The sequence below is a fragment of the Brachyhypopomus gauderio genome, chromosome 3, assembly GCF_052324685.1.
Source record: "Brachyhypopomus gauderio isolate BG-103 chromosome 3, BGAUD_0.2, whole genome shotgun sequence".
Classification (NCBI taxonomy): domain Eukaryota; kingdom Metazoa; phylum Chordata; class Actinopteri; order Gymnotiformes; family Hypopomidae; genus Brachyhypopomus; species Brachyhypopomus gauderio.
Genome location: NC_135213.1, coordinates 33,786,247 through 33,809,285, shown reverse-complemented (window position 1 = coordinate 33,809,285; position 23,039 = coordinate 33,786,247). Strand labels below are relative to the sequence as shown.

General features: G+C 41.8%; 1 protein-coding gene across 1 annotated transcript; it reads left to right on the top strand.

Moving 5' to 3' along the window:
- The first annotated feature begins 7,500 nt into the window (after positions 1-7,500).
- scarb2a (scavenger receptor class B, member 2a) lies at positions 7,501-21,675 on the top strand. The gene is made up of 13 exons (XM_076997815.1): positions 7,501-7,957; positions 11,351-11,511; positions 11,909-12,056; positions 12,249-12,443; positions 12,956-13,047; positions 13,452-13,571; positions 13,834-14,012; positions 15,074-15,192; positions 15,509-15,582; positions 15,723-15,774; positions 15,882-16,034; positions 17,303-17,350; positions 17,757-21,675. The coding sequence occupies exons 1-13, from the start codon at positions 7,835-7,837 to the stop codon at positions 17,883-17,885; spliced, it is 1,593 nt and encodes a 530-aa protein (XP_076853930.1). The 5' UTR covers positions 7,501-7,834; the 3' UTR covers positions 17,886-21,675.
- The last annotated feature ends 1,364 nt before the right edge of the window (positions 21,676-23,039 follow it).

Here is a 23,039-nt window from a genome sequence, read left to right as displayed (position 1 = left end):
ACGGACTTTATTCTTGGAATGAACATTATTCAGCATTTTTTTTACCACATATCATGAGTACGACACAACTGTTCGTTCATTCTAACATATTTCTTGACCGCAAGATGTGCTGGTGAGAGGTACAGAAAGTAACCTCAGCTTTCTTTTGAATCAATATTGAATTATATTTAACAAGAAAAACACACAATTCTGGCATTTCAAGTAATATATTCCCAACGGTGGCCATGTATTTGACGAACATGTAAGTGAATAAAAGCTTGAAATCATAAGCAAGCTGTGATGTGAAGTTCTGTCTTGAAATATAAAAATTTGCTGTAAAAATGCTGTTTACTGGCAGCTGCTCGGTTCGTGCCATGTAAGTAGGACAATTCGATCTTCTTGCATCAATCTCATTGCAACATTGAAACCTCAACGTGACCGAGCGCACCCTTTAGCCCACTGGCTAGTCATTTCTATGTTTATAAGATATTAAGTTTTATGAAAACGTGATGATCAGGGAAACCCAACAGCTGACCAACACGGCGCCCAGCACCTAACGTCAAAACGGGGATGCAGAATGTTTAATTAGTCTATTTGGTGCATTTCTTTGATCCAAAAATAGCAAAAGGTTGCCTCAGTTTCGGTTAATGCAGAAGCTCCGTTGTCCCTTTGCCCTCTGCGTACTCCTCAGGTCCAGATCACATGAACCTCTTACATGAACTATAGCCATGCTTATGTCACACACACAGCCTGTAATATTTTTACGGGAACTAATAAAATTCTCTCCTCTCCTCTGCCCTCTCGACTGAACGCTGCCTTGCGAATGTGCCTTCATGATTGGACGTCTTCAACTTCTTCAGTATCACATATTACAACATGAAATCTGACATTTACGTTAACGAACTGATATCCACATTTCGTGTGTGCGTGAAGCTTATCACGTTGAATGATTTGTTTAATGACACAGTGGGTGCGGCCAATTAAAACAGTAGTAATGATTGGAGGCCATGGGTGTGGATTATAGGTGATCATTTTCTTCTGCTAAAAGTTCTTGTGTAAGACCTTTAAACCAACAACAGCGTGTTTAGACACATTGAACAACTAAGCATTTTAAATTTGAGTATTTTCTAGCTGATTTCAGTTAAACTAACGTCATACGGTACAAAAAGTACATTGTGTGACAAATTCATCAACTTGTATTTGATATGTTTTGTTCTAATGTTTGATATTTCTGGACCTGAAAGAGTTACTTTCCTGCAAGATAACCTGCTAGCCCAGTCAATGAACACTCTGAGTGATTCATCTGAGGTCAACAGGCCAACTCTTTGGCGATTCCATGAGAGTAAATACAGATGAACTACATTTGTTCTGTACCCACCTAAGACAAACTTGTCCGAACAATTCAAATTCACGGTCATGTGACTGCTGAGCTCTCTCTCTCTCTCTCTCTCTCTCTCTCTCTCTCTCTCTCTCTGTGTGTGTGTGTGTGTGTGTGTGTGTGTGTGTGTGTGTGTGTGTGTGTGTGTGTGTGTGTGTGTGTTGTGTGTGTGTGAGAGAGAGAGAGAGAGAGTGTAGCCAGGTACTGTAATGTGTATACTTAAGTGCAGATTAGACTAAATAGTTAACATGAACAATACGGAAATTGAATACGTGCACCGTATACTTGTTACATTATCGTCACTTCTCAAATATTTGGGTCAGGAGACGGACTCGAAAGAAATATTCTTTATGTAGCTATTATTAATCATGGACCAGTTTCCAAAACAATTTGTAGTATTAATTAAACTACCGAACAAACAGATAGTTGGTACATTTGACAAACTCTAGAACCACACTGGTCCTTTATCCATACTGTGAGAATATATAATCAGAACTATTTTTCAAAATATTTAAAGAGAGCAACATCTTCAGAAAATGTGAAGACATTGCAGATAGAGTTCCATATGAATTGGGGGGGGGCTTGCACAGCTTTTGAAAATCTCCATTGGCTGGAAGATTTCCCCTGAGTGACAGTTTTGCCTATTAATACAGCCTAGGGGGAAATTAAGACAAGGTGCAACTGAAACAGGTAGAAACTTCATGATGGAATGTCTCCCTGGGCCAGTCACGTCGTGTGGTGGAGTTGTCCTGCCATGTGATGTACCAGATATGGGGGTTGGGATAAGGAGATGCTTTCGGCAAATCAGTTATATGAGTATCAAATAAAGGTCACCTGCACAATGAACAAAATGTCTTTTTAATCTATTGATGGGTTAAAAGGTACTCTGTGAGAATGTACATGAGTAAAGTTTCATTCAAAGTATAGATATGCCAAGGTGTGGCTTTTTGGGGAACTTGTTTGGTTATGTATACAATGCAAAATAGGTCCATGTGTGCAACGTGTTGCTCCCCTAAATGGCAGCAAAATCTAAAAAGCAATCAGCTTTCCTTAAAACAAGCTGTCTCTCACTTCGGTTCTGACGTTTTAGCAGATGACGGTTCCAGAGATAACCTGTACATGATATTTTGATGCCCTAGAACTTGTTGTCAAGGTTTAACCTTGATGCATGTTCTAGATGTTGTGAAAGCAACAGTCATGGACAGGCTAACAGGATAAACCTAATTTCTCTCAAGAGAGTTGGAGTTGTCAGTGTGACAATGGAAGGAAACGTTAAAGTTCATAGCAAGCTTGAAGCTTTTTATTTATTGTGATACCAAAGAGGCTTCTGTGCATGTAAAAAAAATTAGCAGATGTAATTTCCATGTACCTATGCTAGCGGAACTCCCATAATAACTTTAAATAAATACTGGGCAGTGTGCATCATAAATTCCGATGGTTTCATTGTCATGATATCAAGAGAAACACTATCAAGACTCAAGATGTGAAACAGTATGTTCTTTTCATTGTTGGTGATGAATGACTGCATCCCTACCAAAACTAAATTCCCTTTAAATTCATAACTCACATAACTCTCTGGCTATAAACAATGGTTTATAGCAAAGCTTTGCATTCCCATATGTCTTGGAACTTCACCACACCATGGATCTAAACATGAATCAAGAAAAAAAAAAGGATTTCCACCTATTGGACGGAATGATGCAATAAATCACTATGGAAGGCAGAGTTGTGGATTAAGCTTCAACAAAACCACTAACACTCGTCACGTTAGTCCGCTATCCCGATACTAGTCATCACATGATTTGCTTTCAGCCTTTTCAAGTTTAACAGTTGTGCTTGCAGCCAAACACTTGGCCTAATTCATGTCTGCACTGGTTTGTCCCCGGCAGTGCAGTTTTCCACAGTGTCACCCCATCTCCTGGGAGAGCTTATAGAAGAAACCTGCCTGCATCAATCCAACACAGGCCTCTCTCCTGCAATTCTTTACGTCTCTAGATTCCATGAATCTCAACTAGTAAAAAGGCCTGGCGGTTCCCCTCTAGCTGATACTCCCACATTCACACATGGATATCGTTCTTTGCCCTTACCGGGAGTGCCAGGTTCCTGTTAGCTATTGGAGCAGACAGGTCGTACTAGGCTGAGTCGAACTTCTGTATTTCACCCACCCCACCTCACCCCACCCTCCTTCACTCCCACACCCACCCCACACCCTCCTGCCTTCCCACACCCACCCCACACCTTCCTCATGGTTTTAGCACGTAGCACTAGTAAACGTGAGCGTGGGAACAGGGTGGAGGTTGATATACTTCGCAAGGGATTGATCATAATATGTAACATTAGCCACATTATATCAAAACAGTGAACTCCAAACTGTGGTATGCAGCACATTTGGAAAAGTGCCTAGCATAGCTGGTGATTGGTGTGCAGATGCACTTCTGTGTTATGCTCTGATAGTTGTCAGACTTGTTTGACCCATTGCCTTCCAATGGCTTTTCTTGGAGCAAAGATATTTGCTTGTTTTTGGTCTTACTTTGACTATTATTTACAAAGCAAATGATTTAATTTGTGAACCTCCCCTATTGAAGGTGACCCTGGTAGATACTCAAGAGACTAGTAGTTAACTATTATTTAAACATATTTAATATATTGTGCTTTGGGTAGGAAAGAAAAAAAAAACCTTTGATGTTCACAAGTTCAAGATTCACACACTTTAGGAAAGACAAGGACCTGTCTGTTACATGTACAGAGACAAGAAAATTCTTCATATCTTTGAGCAGACATTTTAATTACTCTGAATTAGATAATAGTTGGGAGTCGGGTGCAGTATTTAGCAGCAAACTATCTGTAATCACCCTTTAAAGGAGCCGTAGGCATTTTCAAGGTTTGCGTGCAAACGATCATAGGATGTAGGTGAACGCTCGGGTGTGGAATAGCCATTGGAATGTGAGGAAAGAGGAAAAAGGCATCATGGCACACGGAGGCACGTCCTGCTTGATGAAGACACGAACAGCGAAGGAAACGCTTCATACACACACCCCCATTGTTAGTAGCAGAGTAGGGTACAGATTTTTGGAGTTCAAAAAAAGGTTATTCGAAAAGGGGTCTCTGTGAAACAAAATGGAGTTAGGTATGTCTGGTTGTGTGTCTCACTAAAGCATGATAGTTTGAAAATAATAAATAATAATAATAAGTTTAACCACTATAAAAATGTAAACATTCTATAAAAATACTGTATGACTATACCAGAGTACCTAAAAAGACAACGTCCAAACAACAACACCCTTCCAACAAATCTTGTGAACTTTTGTCTGTGCATTCATCTTGAGTTTTCATGCTATGCTAATAGTGTACCATTAAACCAAACCAAGCAGAGAATTCTCATGAGCTCTGAAGGCGGTTTGATTTAAACATAGCTTGATTTACCACTTTACTCATTATCGTTTGCCTCATGCAGAAACATTTGCTGAAAGCAAAGTTCCAGGTTTGTGCCGCAATATAAATTGTAAGCTCATGGAGTTTTGGGTGTTTTTTTTCCAGACACTGTAGTGCACTTCAGTTTATAGCTAAATGTAAACATGGTTGACTTCTCTGCAGCTGCTAGGTTATAGAACCTACAGCCGAAGCTCCTGACACACAATTATAGTGCTAGTGTTGTTTCTAGCGGCAATTTGGAACTCACTAGTGAGTGATGCAACAGAGTATAATCAATGTTCACACATTATGTGCTCCAACACTTGGTGGTCCCACTAGATCAGTTTGTATGGTCTCTCTCAGCTTTGTGGGTGAGCCGTTGTTGCTGCTAGACCCGTCACAGTAATAATACATACAGTTCACTGCTGCAGATCCAGTAGGCCTATGTCAGAAATGTTGCTCACTCATTCGTGGCCAAGGCAGCCTCCTATCAACATGTAAAGCTTTTCAGTACCTCAGTACCACCCATTCTCTTGCTAATGTTTGTATATCAAGAATACAAGGCAGTGGGCTTAGAGACGTATGCAGCAATGTTTGTACCTGAAACAGCTGAACTCAATAATTCAGTGGGGTGTCGACAAACGTTTGGCCATATAGTGTATACTCTGTCATAAGAGATGTCATCCATATGCTCATAGGCCATACATGCTGTAAACTAAAATGTTGTGTATTCTCCAGCAACAAATATCGTTTTTATTTGATGTGAAACCATGGTAACTAGTTGTGATGGATCACGAAGCAGATCTACTGTGGTCTGTTTTCACTTCTCTTGTTTACACAGATGCTTCTGTACCCTGAGCATCCGTCACCCCCCCAGATAGGAGGAGCTGTGTTGAGAAATTTAGATTAGCCTGTATTTTAAAGACTCAGTAAAGAGTCTACACAACGGGCAGATTTCTGGTGTGACCATCGTTAGAAAGTGTACATATTCAACATGCTTTCTCCCTTTGAGTTTACTAACTGTGTTGGTGACCTCAAAACTAGTTCTGGGTGAGACACTGCCTCGAGATTCCTATTTAGATTTTATGGCTTGTTCCCTCGACTCCAGGACTAGCTGTATTTACTTACATAGCCTCGTTAATGAATTAACTGTTCTCTGTTCTACTCCAATGGTACCACACCTCCATAAGAGTAAACGGTATTTTGTATTAGTGACGGACCTACAGCTGGTATTGGGCTGTGTTGATTCAGCTTTATCAACTGGCAAAACACGTGAGGCCAGTTTTCCTCCTCGAGAAATAAACGCACAAATCAGTAAGGGGAAGACAGTAGGAATGAGCAAAAGATCAAATGAATGCTGCATTTAGCCTAAGAGAATGTCTTACAGTCTTATTAGTTTATATTGTCTAGTCTATGTCTTAGCTTAACTAAAACAAACTATTAATACATGCACATATGTACAAGTCTGCATATCGTTTCTGCTTCCTGAGGCGTATCTGTAAACTTGGGTGATACTACAGTCCTAGACAATAAACTGTAAGGTGTAATCCTCAAATAAAATAAACGATTAATGCTTTGAGAAACAGTTTAATTATTGAGGAAAATACGCCCGGTTTATGTAAACTGTAAATAATTCTAGTGTTGTAGGCTACTATCAGTATGCTGTTTAGAAGAAATTTAAGACACATTTTAATATTGCCAAAACTTTTTGTGAACATTATCAGTACTGACAGGGATTTTTGTTATCGATATTTTAAAGCTATATGCACAAAGCATATATACATTTTTAAGACACATATGGGCATAATATTCATTCATTTTAGCGTTACAACTTCCCTTGAAGTACGTCCTTTAATATGCGACCTTGGGTATCTCGTAAAACGCTTATAAATAAAAAATATATATAATTATATTTATTATATAAAATATAACAAAAGCAAACCATTTAAGAACATGTGCTTAAATTCAGCGACATATGCACATATTACGATTCCAACAAAACCAGAAGACCCTTAATTACAGCGTCTCCGTGTCCCGATCTGATCCAGTGTGCCAACTCCACCGCGTGCGCCCTTTAAATCAACCCCGCCCTGAAATCAGTCGATCAAATTCGCAATCGCACTCATGCGCCTCTGACCAATCAGATCGCGTCGGGGGAGGTCTTAGGCCGGTGGTCCGGGAAGACGTTAACCAATGAAATGGCTGGATTTTGAACAAAAGGCCTACGAAAGCGGTGGCTCGCCTGGTGGGCTGAGCGTTGTTCACGTCCTTTGAATAGTGACTTAAGGAGTCCTGACAAGAGATAACGGAGCACGAGACGTAACGGTTTGCGCCGTTCTCTCTTAAAACAGCAACGAACCGCTATGTTAACTGTGATCACAATGCTTAAAATGGAAAAAACAACAACAATAAGTGCCCCCCTTTCCATATAAACACAACAAATAAACAATATGACACTCATCATAAACGGACACGTGTTTCTGCATAAGGCGCGTTATCTCAATACACACATATGAAAAGAAGGATGATCATCCTCTCTCCTTCACGTTGACACTGTGTTTGAGACTTTGTGTTTAGGGGGGGGGGGTTGTTGAAAAGCGCATTTAAATCTATGACATGAGCTGCAGTGGAGGAGGAACATGAGTGAACACACCCAGCGCCCCAACCAGCAACGCCGGGACTGGGTGTAGTAATGAGGGGGGGGGGGGAGTCCGGGTCCTCCCCCGCGCCTCCGCTTCGCTCAGCTGATAAGTGACTCGCCACACACACACATACACACACACATTTCTCCCCTCACTCGCTTGGCCGTTACACAGAAAGGTTTATTCGTTCATTTCTTTTGCACCGGTGGTGTTTCAGCGAGCGGTTTTAGATCTAAAACGGAGCGAGACGCGGAGACACGAGTGCGGGTGAAGTTACGCTTCGAGTTGGGAGCAGATCGCCGACACCTCGCTACCTCACTGGGGAAGGAAAGAGCAGATCGGAGAGGAACCTTGCTTTCCATCGGTATTATTACTTAGTTCAGTAGCCAGGGGACCTTCTGGGTGGCGTTTTTACACCGACAACATGACGAGAAGATCTTGTGCCATTTACGCCACCGGAATTGTGTGTGCACATCTGCTGATCGTGGGGATCGCCCTCCTGGTGGGGCAAGTCTTCCAAACAATGATCCAAGAAAGGATCAAAAAGGTAATTTAATTATATATATATGTGTTATTAAGCTGATTTTAAGCGCTTTATCTGTCGTTGATTTTGATACTATCTCGTGCTTTAAATTTGTAACGTGATCAATTGGCGAGACCTACCCGGGTTCCGTATGTAAAACCTGTGATGTTCATTCAATGTTTTGGTCTCCATGTCGAAACTTATCAATTTTAACGATTCTGGAGGCGCTGATAAAAACCAAAGGATATTTTTCAGTCCGCCGGTAGTCAAAAGGAGGTGATGATACCCAACCGGCATTACTGAACTAGGTGGGACAAGTTCCTGTCCACGAGAACCTAAGTTAGATGCATCGTTGCCCTACCCAGATAATATTTCGCTTTAAAAGACCGAGGGGCAAACTGCATTTTTGTCATAAAAGCTCGAATTTCTGTTTTACACGTTATGGGATAGTGTCTTCTCACAGCGTTTCATCAAAACACACTGACAATTTCCCCAGATCGTCCATGTGATTCTGTGTTCAGCAGAACCTCGATCAGGGTGAGACGAACAGACCATCGTACTGCGCACAAGATACGTGCCTGTCATTCTCATAAGCGCAGGTCAGGTGTGTTCACATTTAGTGGGATTTATTCTCGTTCCGGGCTGATTTTGTCCGGTTTTACATTGGGTGTTAGGTAGTAGGATTTATGATGGGGGATGTTCTCACGGTGAGATTGGGGGAAGGGTCTTTTAGAGGGAAAAACAAGGAGAATTCTGCTGGAGAAATACTTGGGATTCTCTGCAACCCCCCACAAAGATTCTCAAAAAAGTGGAATTTCTGCTATATATGAGCTCTCTATCTTGATATGTGTGGATATGGGACAGCAAAAGTCTCTGTGTGTCTGAAAGAGGACCATTTTTGGAAGATTCAGATCAGTAGTGGGTAGTAGCTACTATTTGCATGTTAGTACCTACCAAATGTCTCTCAAGATCAGAGGGAATCTCTCCCAGCAAATGAAATACCAAACTATGTACAAGAGCCGTGCTTGGAATGCAACCAGCAGAACAGAACAGAACAGTTAGTTGACCGGAGTAACTTTTTCTTGCCCTCAGGAGATGTAAGACTGTTGAATAGAGTGTGGAGGTGTGGCTTGGTTTGAGTTTATGTAGGAGATCTGACATAGTAGGTTAGGGCGTGTGTTGTTTTTTGATCTTGTACATGCTCTTCTTGTAATTTCTCTAAATGCATAGCTGTCTTAACACCTCAGAGAATCTATGCGGAAACTGACAATATTCTGCATATTTTTACTAATACTGCTTCTTTAAAAACAGTTGGTAGCCAGTGTGCAAGTATTTGAATGGATATTGCTTGGTTAAAACCTGCCCTATCTACCATAATTTCCAATGGTGCTTATTGCAAACACAACCAAAACCAAGTTTTGTGTCTGGTTTAGGTTGAATGTAGTAAGTACATTAACTCCACACACTAGCACCATTCATTCAGTACCTCAACCAAAATGTTATGGAATTTATGACTGCAGGAACAAGTGGGATTTTTTTTCCCTCTGAAGTGTCTTTAGAGTCCCTGGACGGCTGATGAATATGGGCATTCAATCTAGGGTTATCAGTTCTTGGTATTTCAGTTTTCCAACAGCTTTATCTGCTCAAAGACACAGTTTAAGTTTTATTTTCTAAGACGTGTTGAAATGGTGCAGTTGTCCTGCTGGCGCTGATCCTCATGAGGAAATGGAGTTAGATTTTATGAAAAATGAATAAACCTGTTTGAGAACCGAATGACATTAACATATTGCTGCTGTTTAAATATGTTCAAGGTAATGTACACATAGCTGTGACACAGTATAAATAACACATTACGCATTAAGGTGTGGCATGGTGAATTTTGGTATTTGACATAAGATGAAATTGTTAGACCCTAATCCTCAGGCATTAAGGTAAACCTTAATAGATTTCCAGGAATATTAGCACAGCACGTCTGTAAACCTGACTCAAAGCAACGCTTTGTATAGCAGCTGTGGAATCAAGTCAGAGTATATTACCACACATGCATGAATGCGTTGAATGACTGAAGATTTTCTCAAGTACATTACGTTTTAGGCAAGCCACAGAGAAAGCAAGCAGTAATCCCTTCTGAAAAGAGTCCTGTTTATGGCGTGCAAGTGAAGCCCTCTCAGTTTTCTCATTACAGGACGTTTCTTGAATGAAACACCTCAGCAGTTCTGTTCTTTGAACTTAATGTGATACTGTAATAACATGGAAAAATGATCAACTGTAGGATTTGTTTTGTTTTTTGCCAAGCACTATTGACTTTTACTTTGAAGAGGGCTGGCCCCTCTGCTCACCAGTCCATGGTGTCGGCCTTTCTGAACTGAAGTGCGTATTCTATACTGTAAATAGTTAAACAAAAATGGTGCTGATTGTGTTATGAACCCATAATAAACACGTTTGATTTCCCTTTGGGACATACTTTTTACCTTATACATATTCAATAGATTGCTTATTTTTCTGATATTTATTTTATTTCTGTATTGATAAACCTTGAAACACTAAAACTTGATCTCTCCTGTGATTATGGCAGACAAGGTTATTTTGATGGAGGAGTTCTCCATTCAAGGTTTTTGAAATCAGATAGCATTATCTACCTCTCAAGGCAACTGTGATGGTGCAGTTACTGTTTTGATATCACAAATTGTCCTTGAACCTTCTGATTCCTGTAAATTGCTAGCAAGTCTGCTACTCAGTTTAGCATTTCGTGGCATTAGAAGTTCAAGTAACGTGTCATTTTCCCAATTTTTATGTTCTGAAGAATGCTTTGTTCTCCACAAACCAATATTTTGATTCTGTTTTTTTGTCACTGTACAAATGAAAGGAGAACCATAAGTGCTTAGTTTACGCTTGGCTTATTTCCTGTTCTTGATTTTAGATGACGAGACAGGGAAAGGTTGCTATAGACCAACACCAAGGAACATGTCAACACTCCCGCGTATGACAGACTGCTGACTAAACGCTGTCTTCTCCTTGCGTTGCTGACCCTTGGTCACCTGCTTTCTTTCGCCCTCTAGATTTTCCTCAGCACAGCACTATTTAGGTGTCATGTGTTGGATTTCTCACCCTTTAATCTGAAAAGTTAGAGTTCATCATTTGCATTTTTCTTGAAAAGCTTTTATGAAGGCAGTTTATTATCAAGATGCTCATAGTCTTTGGATCCAAGCTGCTTCTTACAGCCTTCGTGGAAAAGTTAATTTTTTTACTATGATGAGGATAGACTGACTGCTTGGATGTCATGTGTCACAGGGTTCTGCGTTGCACAAAGGTTGCTTGACATCCGTGCACAAATCAAGAGGAGACTAGACAGGGCTGAAACTATTTCTAAGTGTTATGCATTGTCAGTTACTAAATTGCTGTTGCTTTGCTTTGCAGGAGATCACCTTGGCCAAGAACAGTCGAGTGTTGGATGGCTGGATAAACCCCCCACCCCCAGTCTATATGCAGTATTTCTTCTTCAACATTACCAACTCTGAAGATTTCTTGGCTGGCAGAGCAAAGCCCCATGTCACACAAATGGGCCCTTACACATACAGGTAACATGGCAGGAGTGTTTTAACCACATTTTAGGAAAGTGGACATGGTGGTTGTCTGTCTGACGTCACACTAAATGATTTAGTTTTAGGTTTATAAATAGTCGGGTGGCACAGTGAAGGAACCGGAAGTTGAGTCGCATACTACAGGAAGTGGAGGGCGGAGAGATTAAAAGCAGAGAGGAAATGTTTACTCAGACATGTCAAACATATAAACAGAAAATGTTTATAATGTTTTTAATGTTTACCAGCAGCAAATTAGGTTGATGATGCAGTGCGCTGGGAACCAACACTCTGTTGTTTATGGGCAGCTCATTAAATTAACATTTCATGAATTCCTGACTTTAGGTTGTTCATTGGTATCATTAACACAGAATGTAATATCTCACTGTGACATCAGGGAGTACAGGCCTCGGGAGAATGTGACGTATCTGGAGAACGGCACAAAGATATTTGCCACGAATCCCAAGAGTTTTGTATTTCTTCCGGAAATGTCCGTGGGAGACCCTGAGACGGACCGTGTGACCACAGTCAACATCCCAGTTGTGGTGCGTTTGCCTTTGGTTTGGTTTTTGGACTGGAAATAACACTTCAGGATTTGGTTGAAGACCATGTTACATGTTGTTTTGCCAAAATTCTGAGCTTTTAAAGATCTTAATGGTGCATTGATGGAAACGGAGCACGTAACCTGAGCTCAGTGTTTGTGTAGAACCTCCAAGCTTTGCCTTGTGTCTCTTCAGGCTGTGATGAACGAGATGCACTCCTATTCTTTCTTCATCCGTCCACTCATCTCCGTGTGGATTAAATCACTGGGTGTTGACCTCTTCATGACACGAACCGTGCATGAGATCCTGTGGGGTTTCAAGGATCCACTGATGAGTAAACTCCATACCTTGAAACCTGAGGTGGACGAGTATTTTGGCCTAATGTACAAGGTAAGAACCTTGATGCCTCTTGGGGCATAGCAGAAATAAAACTGCGCAGATCTCTAGCAACCAAAAAGTAAAATAAGAGTCTTAATCATAATCTGTGTAGTGATTCTTTAACGGGTGTTTTTGTATTTATTCCTGTTGTCATTTGATGACGTGTAATATTTATCTTTATTAACTTGACTGTTACATCAGAAAATCATTACCCTCAATTTTTGCACTTCACACATTTGCACTTCACACAAAATGAGTTTTGCTTTATTGCTTTATTTGCTTTAAAGGGGTTTGGATTTAGCTGTGGAGTATGAATAGGGACAGAGTATAATGGCGTGTTCAGGGAGAGGCCAGGCCCAGAGCAGATGGCTTTGCATTAATAACACTGTATGGTTTGACCAGTGGTCGTTGCTGTGGTGAGCACCAAATCAGTTCAGGAGTTTGTAGAACACGTCGATCGCCATATTTAGGAATCTGGTGTTAACCTGAAGACTGACCAATGACATGCCTTTTTTTATTATTAGAAAAATGGAACACATGAAGGTGAATTTGTATTCCACACCGGAGGGCAGAACTACATGGACTATGGGAAAATTGATACATGGAACGGAATAAGGTACCAGAGTGTTGTGACCTGCGTCCCTGTGGCCTAGTTAACTTTGTGAAATATATGACCTGAACTGACCTGGTCCCAACTTTTGCTTAATAGAAATGTGATGCTTGCATTGGGCACACGTCAAGCAAAGTGTAAAGTCCAAGGACGGTCTCTTGGCTATGAAAGTAGGACATATTGGTGGCATTCCGCTCCAGCACTGGACATTCCTGTCCCCAGTATCCCAGTTTAGAAATGCATCTGAATAGTTTTCTTTAAGAAAAACTTTGAAAGGATTTCCTGGGTTTAACCTGTTGATTTCTAAAAAGCATAAAATAAACGCGGTGTAATGGGATTCTCAGTTCTGTTGGTGTGAGTGGCACGTGCAGATTATAAAGCCATGGCTGCATGTTGGCACTGTCTTGCAGAAATATGGAGTGGTGGTCTTCAGAGCAGAGTAACATGATCAACGGCACAGATGGTAGTGTCTTCCACACCTTCCTGTCCAGGAAAGAGCTCCTCTACATTTTCGCTGCAGACCTGTGCAGGTACAACACACACACACACACACACACACACACACACACACACACACACACACACACACACACACTTGCACACACCACAGTTTAGTCCATGGCTGTGGCCTTTTGAGGTTGACACATTCTCAAAAGTGTCTCAAAACGATCCAAATCCCCATCTTGGTTGTTGCAGTGTTAGATCAAGTGATGCGCTGTGTGGACGAAAAACGGCTTGATTGATGTGAGCTGTTGCTGGTGCCCCCTGTGAGCTTGTTGTATTCCTGTGTAGATCTATCCATCTTGCGTATGTGAGCGACACTGAAGTAAAAGGCATCCCCGCGTTCAGATTCGCCCCTCCCGCAGATGTCCTGGCCGCCCCGGACGAGAACCCCAGCAACGCTGGCTTCTGCGTGCCCGCGGGTGACTGCCTGGGTAAAGGGGTGCTCAAAGTCAGCGTTTGCCGTGAAGGTGAGCGCTAGCAGCAGGTGCCCGGCATGACGTGGTGTTTTTAGCACTGCACACGCATGCCACAAATTCTCCCGACTGGATATCAAAATACACCGCTGTTTTTAGTTTTCTGGATGTTTTGACCTGTGGCATTCTGTGATGTTCGAGTTCTGTGATGCTTCGCCTTGTCCTGAGTGTATGACTTAACAAGTCTGTTCTTTCTTCCTAATCAGCAAATGTTGCCTCTAAAATTAAGTTCATCTCGGATCTGTCTGTCTTTATTTGCTCTGTCTTGGCCTGCTACGGAAGTCAGAGTTCAGTTACACAAATGCTTAATCAGTAACTCTAACTGAGGGCCAACCAGTGTAGGGTAACCCACAAGTGCTGCTCGATTGTTACGTCTCTTTATTGCTTCCTCTGTAAATTGCAGTGCTGATAGCAGCGTTTGCTGCTGGCCTCTATCTCTTATCACGTGAGTGCTTTTTAAGCAAGTCAGGGTTCTAAAAGTTCTGAGCCATGATTACTGTGACGTAAGGCTTCATAAATAAAAAAAACAATCATTTTCTTTAGCAAAGTACCAACAAGATGGTGTAGCTAACCTGTAAAACCGGTTTGTGCTGCTTGCCTTGACCAGTTTGGGGTAATTTTAGGACCTGGTCAAAATGTCACCCATAGCAAACAAAAAGTGGAATTTTGTGCCTATTCTGTAGAGGTCGTTGTCCTGTTGTACCCAGTGACCAGAGATACTTTCCACCTTTTGGGGAGGGGGGGGGGGGGGGTTCTGTTCTGTTGCAAGTGATGAATAATATCTGACCTCATTTGCACAAGTGGTGTCTGATTTCTTTTATTACTCCAAAGTTTTTTTTTTATGACTCATTAACATGTGCTTGGACCAAATGTTCCTTATTTTAGACAATAAAGAATGCTTTGGTCTTGGACATTAGTTAATTAATTTTTTCCTATTTCAAAATATTTTATGTTCCCACAGTTTTAACGGTGACAAATGGTGAACAAATCTGAACTGCTTTCTCACACTGTAGCTGTGGGCAGTTCTTACCGGCTCCTGTCCCTTTTCTCCGTAGGGGCGCCTATCGTCGTGTCCTTCCCGCATTTCTACCAAGCCGAAAGAAAGTACATTGACGCCATCGATGGGATGAACCCGAACAAAGAGGAGCATGAAACCTACCTCGACCTCAACCCGGTAAGGCTGGACAGGACCCTGGCGGGTGGTTACAGCCCCGAGACGATGCGTCTGTCCATCTGTCAGCTGTTTAGGCCGTTTGCGTAACCTGCGTGACTGTCAAACCTATGATGAGTTTTGTGGTATGGGGTGATGACTGTGAAGTCTGTTACCTCATTCGGAATATTACCACATACTGTACGTGCTGTGGAAAACCCTAGTGAAAATTGAATACGCTTCTGAAAGCATTTTTTTACAGAATATTTCACATGAAATACTCAGTAGAACATGGCATTGTTTCATTGCTTATTCAAATTTTATTATGATTTTCTTACAGACAACTGGGGTTCCCATACGTGCCTGTAAGCGAGCGCAACTCAATATTATATTGAAGAGAGTCTTAGGCTTCCCGTAAGTGGCAGTTTCCTGTTTCCCAGAACGTTCTAATACAAACACCACCACCAACACTACTGCCACACCACCACCAAGCCCTTGCTGGAACTTACCATCTAAACATGTGACCTTTTTGTCTTTTCCTGTCCTGTTTTTAGGCAAACAAAATTCCTGAATGAAACCATCTTCCCAATTATGTATGTCAATGAGGTAAGTGTAGTTTTATCATCTTTAACACATCAGTGAAACAGAACGTTTACATACTAGGTCACCTGGAGGTCTTTATTTTCATAAATGTCGTGTTCCTGCTTTTCCAGACAGCAACCATCGACGACAATTCGGCTTCCCAAATGAAAAGCCTGCTCCTTATCGTGAAGGTGGTGTCCAATTTCCCTGTGATCATTGTGGGCATGGGTGTCATCTTACTGCTGGTCCTCTTCATCCTGGTGTGCAGGAACCGTCAGAGAAAGGTACGTCACCCCGTGCTAACCCTCGTGCCACAGTATAGCAGCGTAGTCAAAACAGCATGGGCCTGTTCCATTCGCAGCTTAGATACCTAACAGGCAAGCAAGCAAGGCGTCAATTCTCAGGAGTAAGTACGTTGCTGGTTGTTTGAATTGCTTACTGACATTTTTTGAGGTCACGCAAAAGTTAATTTAGGAAAGTATTGGGTCCAAGTCAAGACACACACGTGCACATTTTGTGTAGATAATATATGAACAAGTGACCATAAAAGAAAACGTATCTATATGAATCAAACCTGCTAACTCCTCAGTAAGTACTTCATAGGGCTCAAGAGTGTTCTGGTTTAGATCAGCAGGGTTCAGGGAGGCTAGGCTAGGTTGGCAGGCCCAGGCAGTGAAACAGACGTGCTTCTATACTCGGCGACCAGGTCTGTGTCTAGAAGACTAGAAGGCTGGCTTTCAAGTCACCCACCCTGCTAGTGAGGTGTTGTAAAAAAAAAAAAGTAATTTAACTCAAAACAGAAACTAAATTTTTTTGAGGAAGTCCCCTATTACCATAGTTAAGGGTATCATGGGAGTTTCCAAAAATCACTATGGCAATTCACACTAAGGTCACCAAGGCCACTGCGGCAGAGGAAGCAAATTTTTAGGAGAGAAGTAGTTACGGAATAAGAGATTTTCTTCACCATCCTCTCTCAGCACATAGCAGGTGCAGTTTGTGGTTAGCAGTAGGTGTTCTAGCAGGATGTGCCTAGCATTTTAGCAGGGCGTGGCTAGCGCAGTAGCAGGGCATGGCTAGCACCGTGGCAGGGTGTGGCTAGCACAGTGGCAGGGTGTGGCTAGCACAGTGGCAGGGCATGGCTAGCACCGCGGCAGGGCGTGGCTAGCACCGCGGCAGGGCGTGGCTAGCGTAGTAGCAGTTTGTTGATGCTTTCTTTGTATTCACTTGCATGAAGATTGAGTGCATGAGGCTAACAGTTAGTGCATGTGTTCTCTGTTTACCCCACATTTCTTTTACCACTTACAAAACTTTTCTGCACTGGCGTGTCATGGTAATGCCTAGTGTGAAATGGGCAAAAAAATAGGACTGGGATTTTGAGACGTGACGGACAAGCTACTGTAACAAAGCTTTTGTTCGAAGGGCATCACTGCACTCTGTGCGTGCTACGTAGCATCAGTATTTCAGCGTGAAATTCAAACGTGTTTCTTGCACAATGCTGCAAATGTTTATTCTTTTCAGTAACATTTCCCCCCCTTTTTTTGTTCCTGTTCAGAATGAAGTAAAACGTATTGATTTTACAGAAGCTTTTCATTCTTTTACTGTAAGTCAATATTTCCCCGTTTTTCCTTTCATTTGCTCACAGTTTGCTTGCCATTGTCTATAATTTAATGCTAATTATAAGTGAAGCAACTTGCATTTTAGCCAGTCATGGTTTTTTGCTATGCTCTTTGATCATATTGGTACCCTTTGCTTTATATTTTTTAACAATAACAAACATTTATTTATTATGCAAAATCATGTTCATTACTGTTTTTTGCATGTATAATTTTGAACAAAATGAATCTAAAGTAGGATTTTAGGATAGCTGAAAGTTGCTAAAGGAGTTTGGATTAGGTTAGAGGAGTTGTGGAGCAGAACTGCTCCTGCAGTGGAGAACTTTCCTCAGCTCCTCTCCACAGGAGCTTTTCACAGCGTGCCATAAACTCTGCTCTCCCGTGTCCTTCCAGACGAAAGACGACACGGCCTACACTCCGGTCAGCAACAAATCCGAGGATTCGCCTGAATCCCACAACAACCAACCTACGAAGAATGGCTCCTACATTGCTATGTCACCAGTGGAGGCACAGAAGTGTTGATGAAGACTTCTGTATCGAGTGCCTCCCCCCCCCCCACACACACACGGGAGGGATCCACCTCCTTCAGTGATTCTCCTTTCCTCTCTTCAACTTTTCATCCTTTCCACTGCACAGCACATTTTTTGGGGGGGGATCCAGTACATTAAAAGACACTGCTGCTGGCGGTGGCCACGCCCCTTCCCATGGTTGCTTGGCCGGGCTGTTTCTCTCTCTCTCTCTCTCTTTCTCTCTCTCTCATTGGTTGACTCCTCCTTCATTCTCTGAGCGTGGCCTCCAGGGACTACCATACTTTTTTACAAGAAAAAAAGTTTAAATAAAAGCATATTACTCGACACACTCAGTAGCTTCAGGAAACCCAGAGGAAGTTGCTGGGTTTGTTGTCATCTTAGACACAGAACAGACTGGAAACACTCGCTGATCTTTTGAGAAGGTTACGTCCATCTGCATGGCCCACCAGTCTATAGCTACTTTTAGCCCTGTTAAGATGGGACTGAGAACAAAGTGGGATTGGATTGGGTAAGACGTCAACACTGATTTCCCATGGCTAGCAGGGCCCAACTTAATCACAGGTCTTTAAGTCGGCTTGTGTTCTGCGTTTCCTGAAACTTATTGCCACACTACTGTACTGGAGTCTGCATGATCAGACTTTGACTAACAGAAACCTTAACTTGCCATGTCCCTTTGACATTACTAAGGCAAAGAGCGGTTCTCTTCTGAGCATATTGGGCGGAGGAAAAAAAACCTGAGATGCCTCACGTGCCAAGCAGCAGCCTGGGTCCAGCCCCCGTCACACGTGCGAACGCGGTTGAATGAGCATCGTATGGATGTGTGGAGGGGCAGGAATGTTGTGTGCTTGCGTACGTGTTGGTCACGCTGCTTTGAATCGCTTTGGGCTAGATGTGCCCTGTTAAGCTTGACGCAGTGGGACTACAGTGTGGACGTCTGTGATTTTTAGAGATCTTCTCTGCTTTCCTTGTCCTAACGCGTGCTTTAAATACTCTGGCTGGACGCCATCAGGTTCCTCAGTAGAATTGTACAGTAACAGCCGCTCCTTCAGCCTTTAAGCAGTTCAGAGGGTCTCCTCACTGGGCTCAACAACAACACTAGCGTTTTATCCTATTCTTAACGGAGACGAAGCAGACTTACGAAATATGCACCGGTGAGACTTGAACCAACTCTCTGCCTTACACTGAAGTTTGCTGCATGGTGATGGTAGCTATGAGGAAGGGCTGCAGTCAGGCCGGTTCCGACCAAATCCAGTCTGGGGTCAGAACAACCCGCTTATTCTGGGCCAAGCCCTTGTCTTACGTACGCTGCAGCCTAAAAGACATCTGACCTGCATCTTTGGAGAAAGCACAACTAAAGACTGATCTCTGTGGGTTTTTTTTTTTTTTTTTTTTTTTTTTTGTGCAATGTCTTCTCGGCAGCATCTCTGAGAGCTGAGGAGGGAAGAGTTGGCCGCACAGGGGGAATGCTGCATTGTTCTGGTCGGCACGTTCGACTTCAGTGTCCCTCTCTGCAAGACAGTGGGCGAATTATAGCCCCTTGACAAACCTTGCACTTTCAGCCACTGTTCTTCAGTGAAGTGTTCTTTTCATCGCTGTCGTTTCTAACCACGATGTTCAAAGCCTTCAGCTATCGTGCGCTGGAAAAGTTAAATATGGCCGTCGTCAACAAAGTCCGCTTGGGAAACCGAGAAAAAAGGAAAATGGACATCTGCACATTTCAAGAAATTAAAAAACAAAACAAATGCATACACATATTCATATTTTTTGTTGTTTGTTAGTCAGCGCAATGGTCCTCAGTTGTGTTTTAGAGTTCTACCCAAAAAGATAATTTTGGTTGTGTTTTCTGGTTCATGTTTTTCTTTTATAGAATATATAGTCTTCTTTTTTTCTTGTTTTTCAACTACTCTCTTGTCTCTACTGTATTTCTCCCTATTTTACATGTAATTGCTGTCAACCAATGCCATAAACCTATGGAGTTATATTTTTGGAAAACATGAATGTGTAAACATGTCTGCAATTTGGTCTGGTTGCTGTGGAGTTGTTTCCCAGAACTATACCACGCCAAACTCTCGATGCCATGTCTAGCAACACAGAACGACCCACAAACTTTGTAAGTGTTATATTCTACTCTTGCTGTTACATGTTGCTGTCATGACCTCCATGGATATCCAGTATCGTGTCAAACCGTTTTGCCGCCCCCCCCCCTTTTTTTTTACTTTAAAAAAAGTGGTGAAAAAAGTAGTTTACATATAGTGTAAACATAAGTAAACATACAGAGGCGTGAGGGACTGTGAGCTGAACAACAAGACAAGTTGCCTTTGGTACTGCGTAGTCTGTAAGAGCCAGTAGATGTGTGTGTGTGTGGTAGTGATCAGGTGCAGTTGTTCACTGATCTACAACAGTGATTCTATAGCAGAAGGCTGTTGTGAACTCTGATGGTCCACTTGGTTATAAAGTGGGACCGAAGCATTTATACACACTTGAACCTACAACCTGAGCCATATGTGTGCTGTTGTCTGGCTCCCTGCAGTGACCTTTGAGCCCAGTCCGCCTGTAAGCTCCACCAAAGATAACCTTATTGATCGATTCGCCCAGTTTGTTTGCTTTCAGAGATACGTCTGTAGTACGATCAGTTTCCCCATAGCATAGTAAAGTCACTCGAGATCACCCACCCAGGGCAAAAGGCAAAAAAAAAAGTGGTTTAAATATTTCGTGTGTATTTTGCCAGAGAATCCTTTGTGAAGTTTCTAAAGCATTTCTAGCAACAAAGACCTTTCAGTGTAAAGCCTCTGTTTCCACAATGAGCTAAAACACTCAGTATTGTGTATTGACACAGCAATACATTGTGTAAAAAGGAAATTTTATAGAAAAAAACAAAAAGGTTTTGTATTCAGACAAATATTTATGTATCCATATGGTATGTACATTATCTGAACTTTATATGGTGTTAGTTATTTTGGTTCTGTTCATTTCCATATTTTATAAATGATTTTGTAATATCTCAGCTGGGGTTATCAAACTTTTTTTCTTTTTCCTTCCCAGAAGATTTATAATGTGGCCCAGAGTGTGTTGTCACACCTTTATGATTTTAACCGACGTGTATTTGGCTTGATTGTTCAGTGGCCGTGTGACTGAGAACCTTGTGACTTTTGTGAGGTGTGCGCCTACTGTTGTGTGATGCCCTCTTGTGATGCAAGATTCTCAAGAAGCCGCCACACTGTTTTGTCCAATGCGGCATGCCGTAGGAAGGCTGAGTATCTTTGAGTTTTGTTTGGGGAGATTGCTGTGGTGCCAAACTTGGTTTCTACTGCAATCAAACCTCTTTTTTCCCTTAGATGAATGACGCCCTCCTTCACGGATGAGCTTCTAGTGCCATATCGTCCTTGTTTAATGAATTTTCTTTTGTAATTTGTTGGAGCGGTATGGCGGTGGTCTTTTTTTTTTTTTTTTTATTTAAAGATGTGTCCCACTCACACTTCAGTTGACCTCCCCCACATTTCTGAGGATGGTCTAAAAGAGCAGTTCCATCATTTCATGTGTACCTCAGAGACATGTTGTGTTTTTGCTGCTGAAAATGACAATCCTCATGTCATGTTAGGTGCAGAATCATTTCAAAGTTAATATCCAGTTTTAGTTTTGATAATTTACACTGCACAAATGTTTCTATAATGCTTTTTGTAAACATTTTTAGTGTTATTTGCAAAAAAGGGAAAAAAAAGAAATAAACAAGTTGAAATCACTGCAAGATCTGGTGTCTTGAAGTGTTTTCTCTGTTAATACTATTACTTCATGTACTGTCTTGTTTTTGCCCCATTATTAATATCCACTAATGGCCTTTTCCCATGTAGTTGAGAACCAGAACATTTGAGTTTAGGTTAAAGCAAGCTCGGTGTACTTTATTTTATAAGCGTCATAACTGATGTTAAGGCCTATCATGAGGAGGAATCATGGTGGCGTTGTGTGTCACCTCTGGCAAAGTTCGAGATTCTTCTAGCGTAACCAGATGGAGTTCCTGGATGTGGGTCACAGGGCTAGGCATGCTGGGACGAGAAACATTACTCAGAACTTTCTCAAACTTCTTATCACCCACGCTCCACCATTTTAAGATTGCAAAATACATCAAACCAAGCTGCTAGATGTTTCTACTAAGATCGCTCCCTGAGTGATCACGTAACCCTGAACACTTCAGCTCCACACCAGATCTAACACGACGGATGAATACTACATACATTCGGGTTTGATGACTTCATGATTGGTCCTATACTCTGAAAAGACGACAGATATGCAGTTGGACCTTGTACCTCATGGGTCCTTGTAGCTCATCAATGCAACCTCATGTTTCTATCCAGAAAAGCCACTCTACCTTATAGAAAGAAAAAAGTCAAAGCCAAACGGAATTTTCCTTTAGTGAGGTCATAGATGGTTTAAGGCAATATCCTGGCATTTTTTAATCAAGATTAAAACAAAGTTATGCACCAGTTAAGGCGGAAGTTATATGCATTCCACTGTGGTTTAACTTGAGTTATTTGTCAGGCAAAATGTGGCATCACTTATTTTAGCCCTTCAGCACCACCTGCTGGACACAAACTCAGTTGTGGCTGTTTTTAAACGAGAGAAACGGTGACTTAACGGGAACTCTGTATGCTGGGTGTAATGCCAGTTTTACGCTTGCGCTGCTGCTTTTTAAATACTGCTGAGTAGCATTCTGGACTGGCAGTCACTATTAAGCAAAAACATATGAGAACCTCTGGCATTTCCACCGGGAGCTTGAGTGTAATTTATTTGAGTGATCAGGGAAATTTGAGTGACTTGAGGGAAATTAGAACACTGGTGTTGGGTTTGGTACTTATGACACGTTATCCGATTTTTGCGTCTAAGCTGGAAAATGTGGATTTCATATACAAAACTGGACAAATGACAAGGGCGCGTCAATGCTAGCTTACAGTTTACGTGTGCCAATTCATTAAGAAAAACATTTATACCTTTGACATGACCCAGGAGCGGTCAAATACGGCAGAAATCTAACTTGTAATTAACATTTGTCTAAGCCAGCTATCATGGCAGTAAAATATGACAGCAACCCCGTTTTTAGTTAGTGGCATACATGTTTTACTAAAAACCTTCATAACGTGATTTCTTCTAGTCT

Coding starts and splice junctions, on each gene's coding strand:
- scarb2a (XM_076997815.1), top strand. CDS start 7,835: ATGACGAGAAGATCTTGTGCCATTTACGCCACCGGAATTGTGTGTGCA. Junction 7,958..11,350: donor TCCAAGAAAGGATCAAAAAG/GTAATTTAATTA, acceptor TTTGCTTTGCAG/GAGATCACCTTGGCCAAGAA. Junction 14,013..15,073: donor AGTCAGCGTTTGCCGTGAAG/GTGAGCGCTAGC, acceptor TTTTCTCCGTAG/GGGCGCCTATCGTCGTGTCC.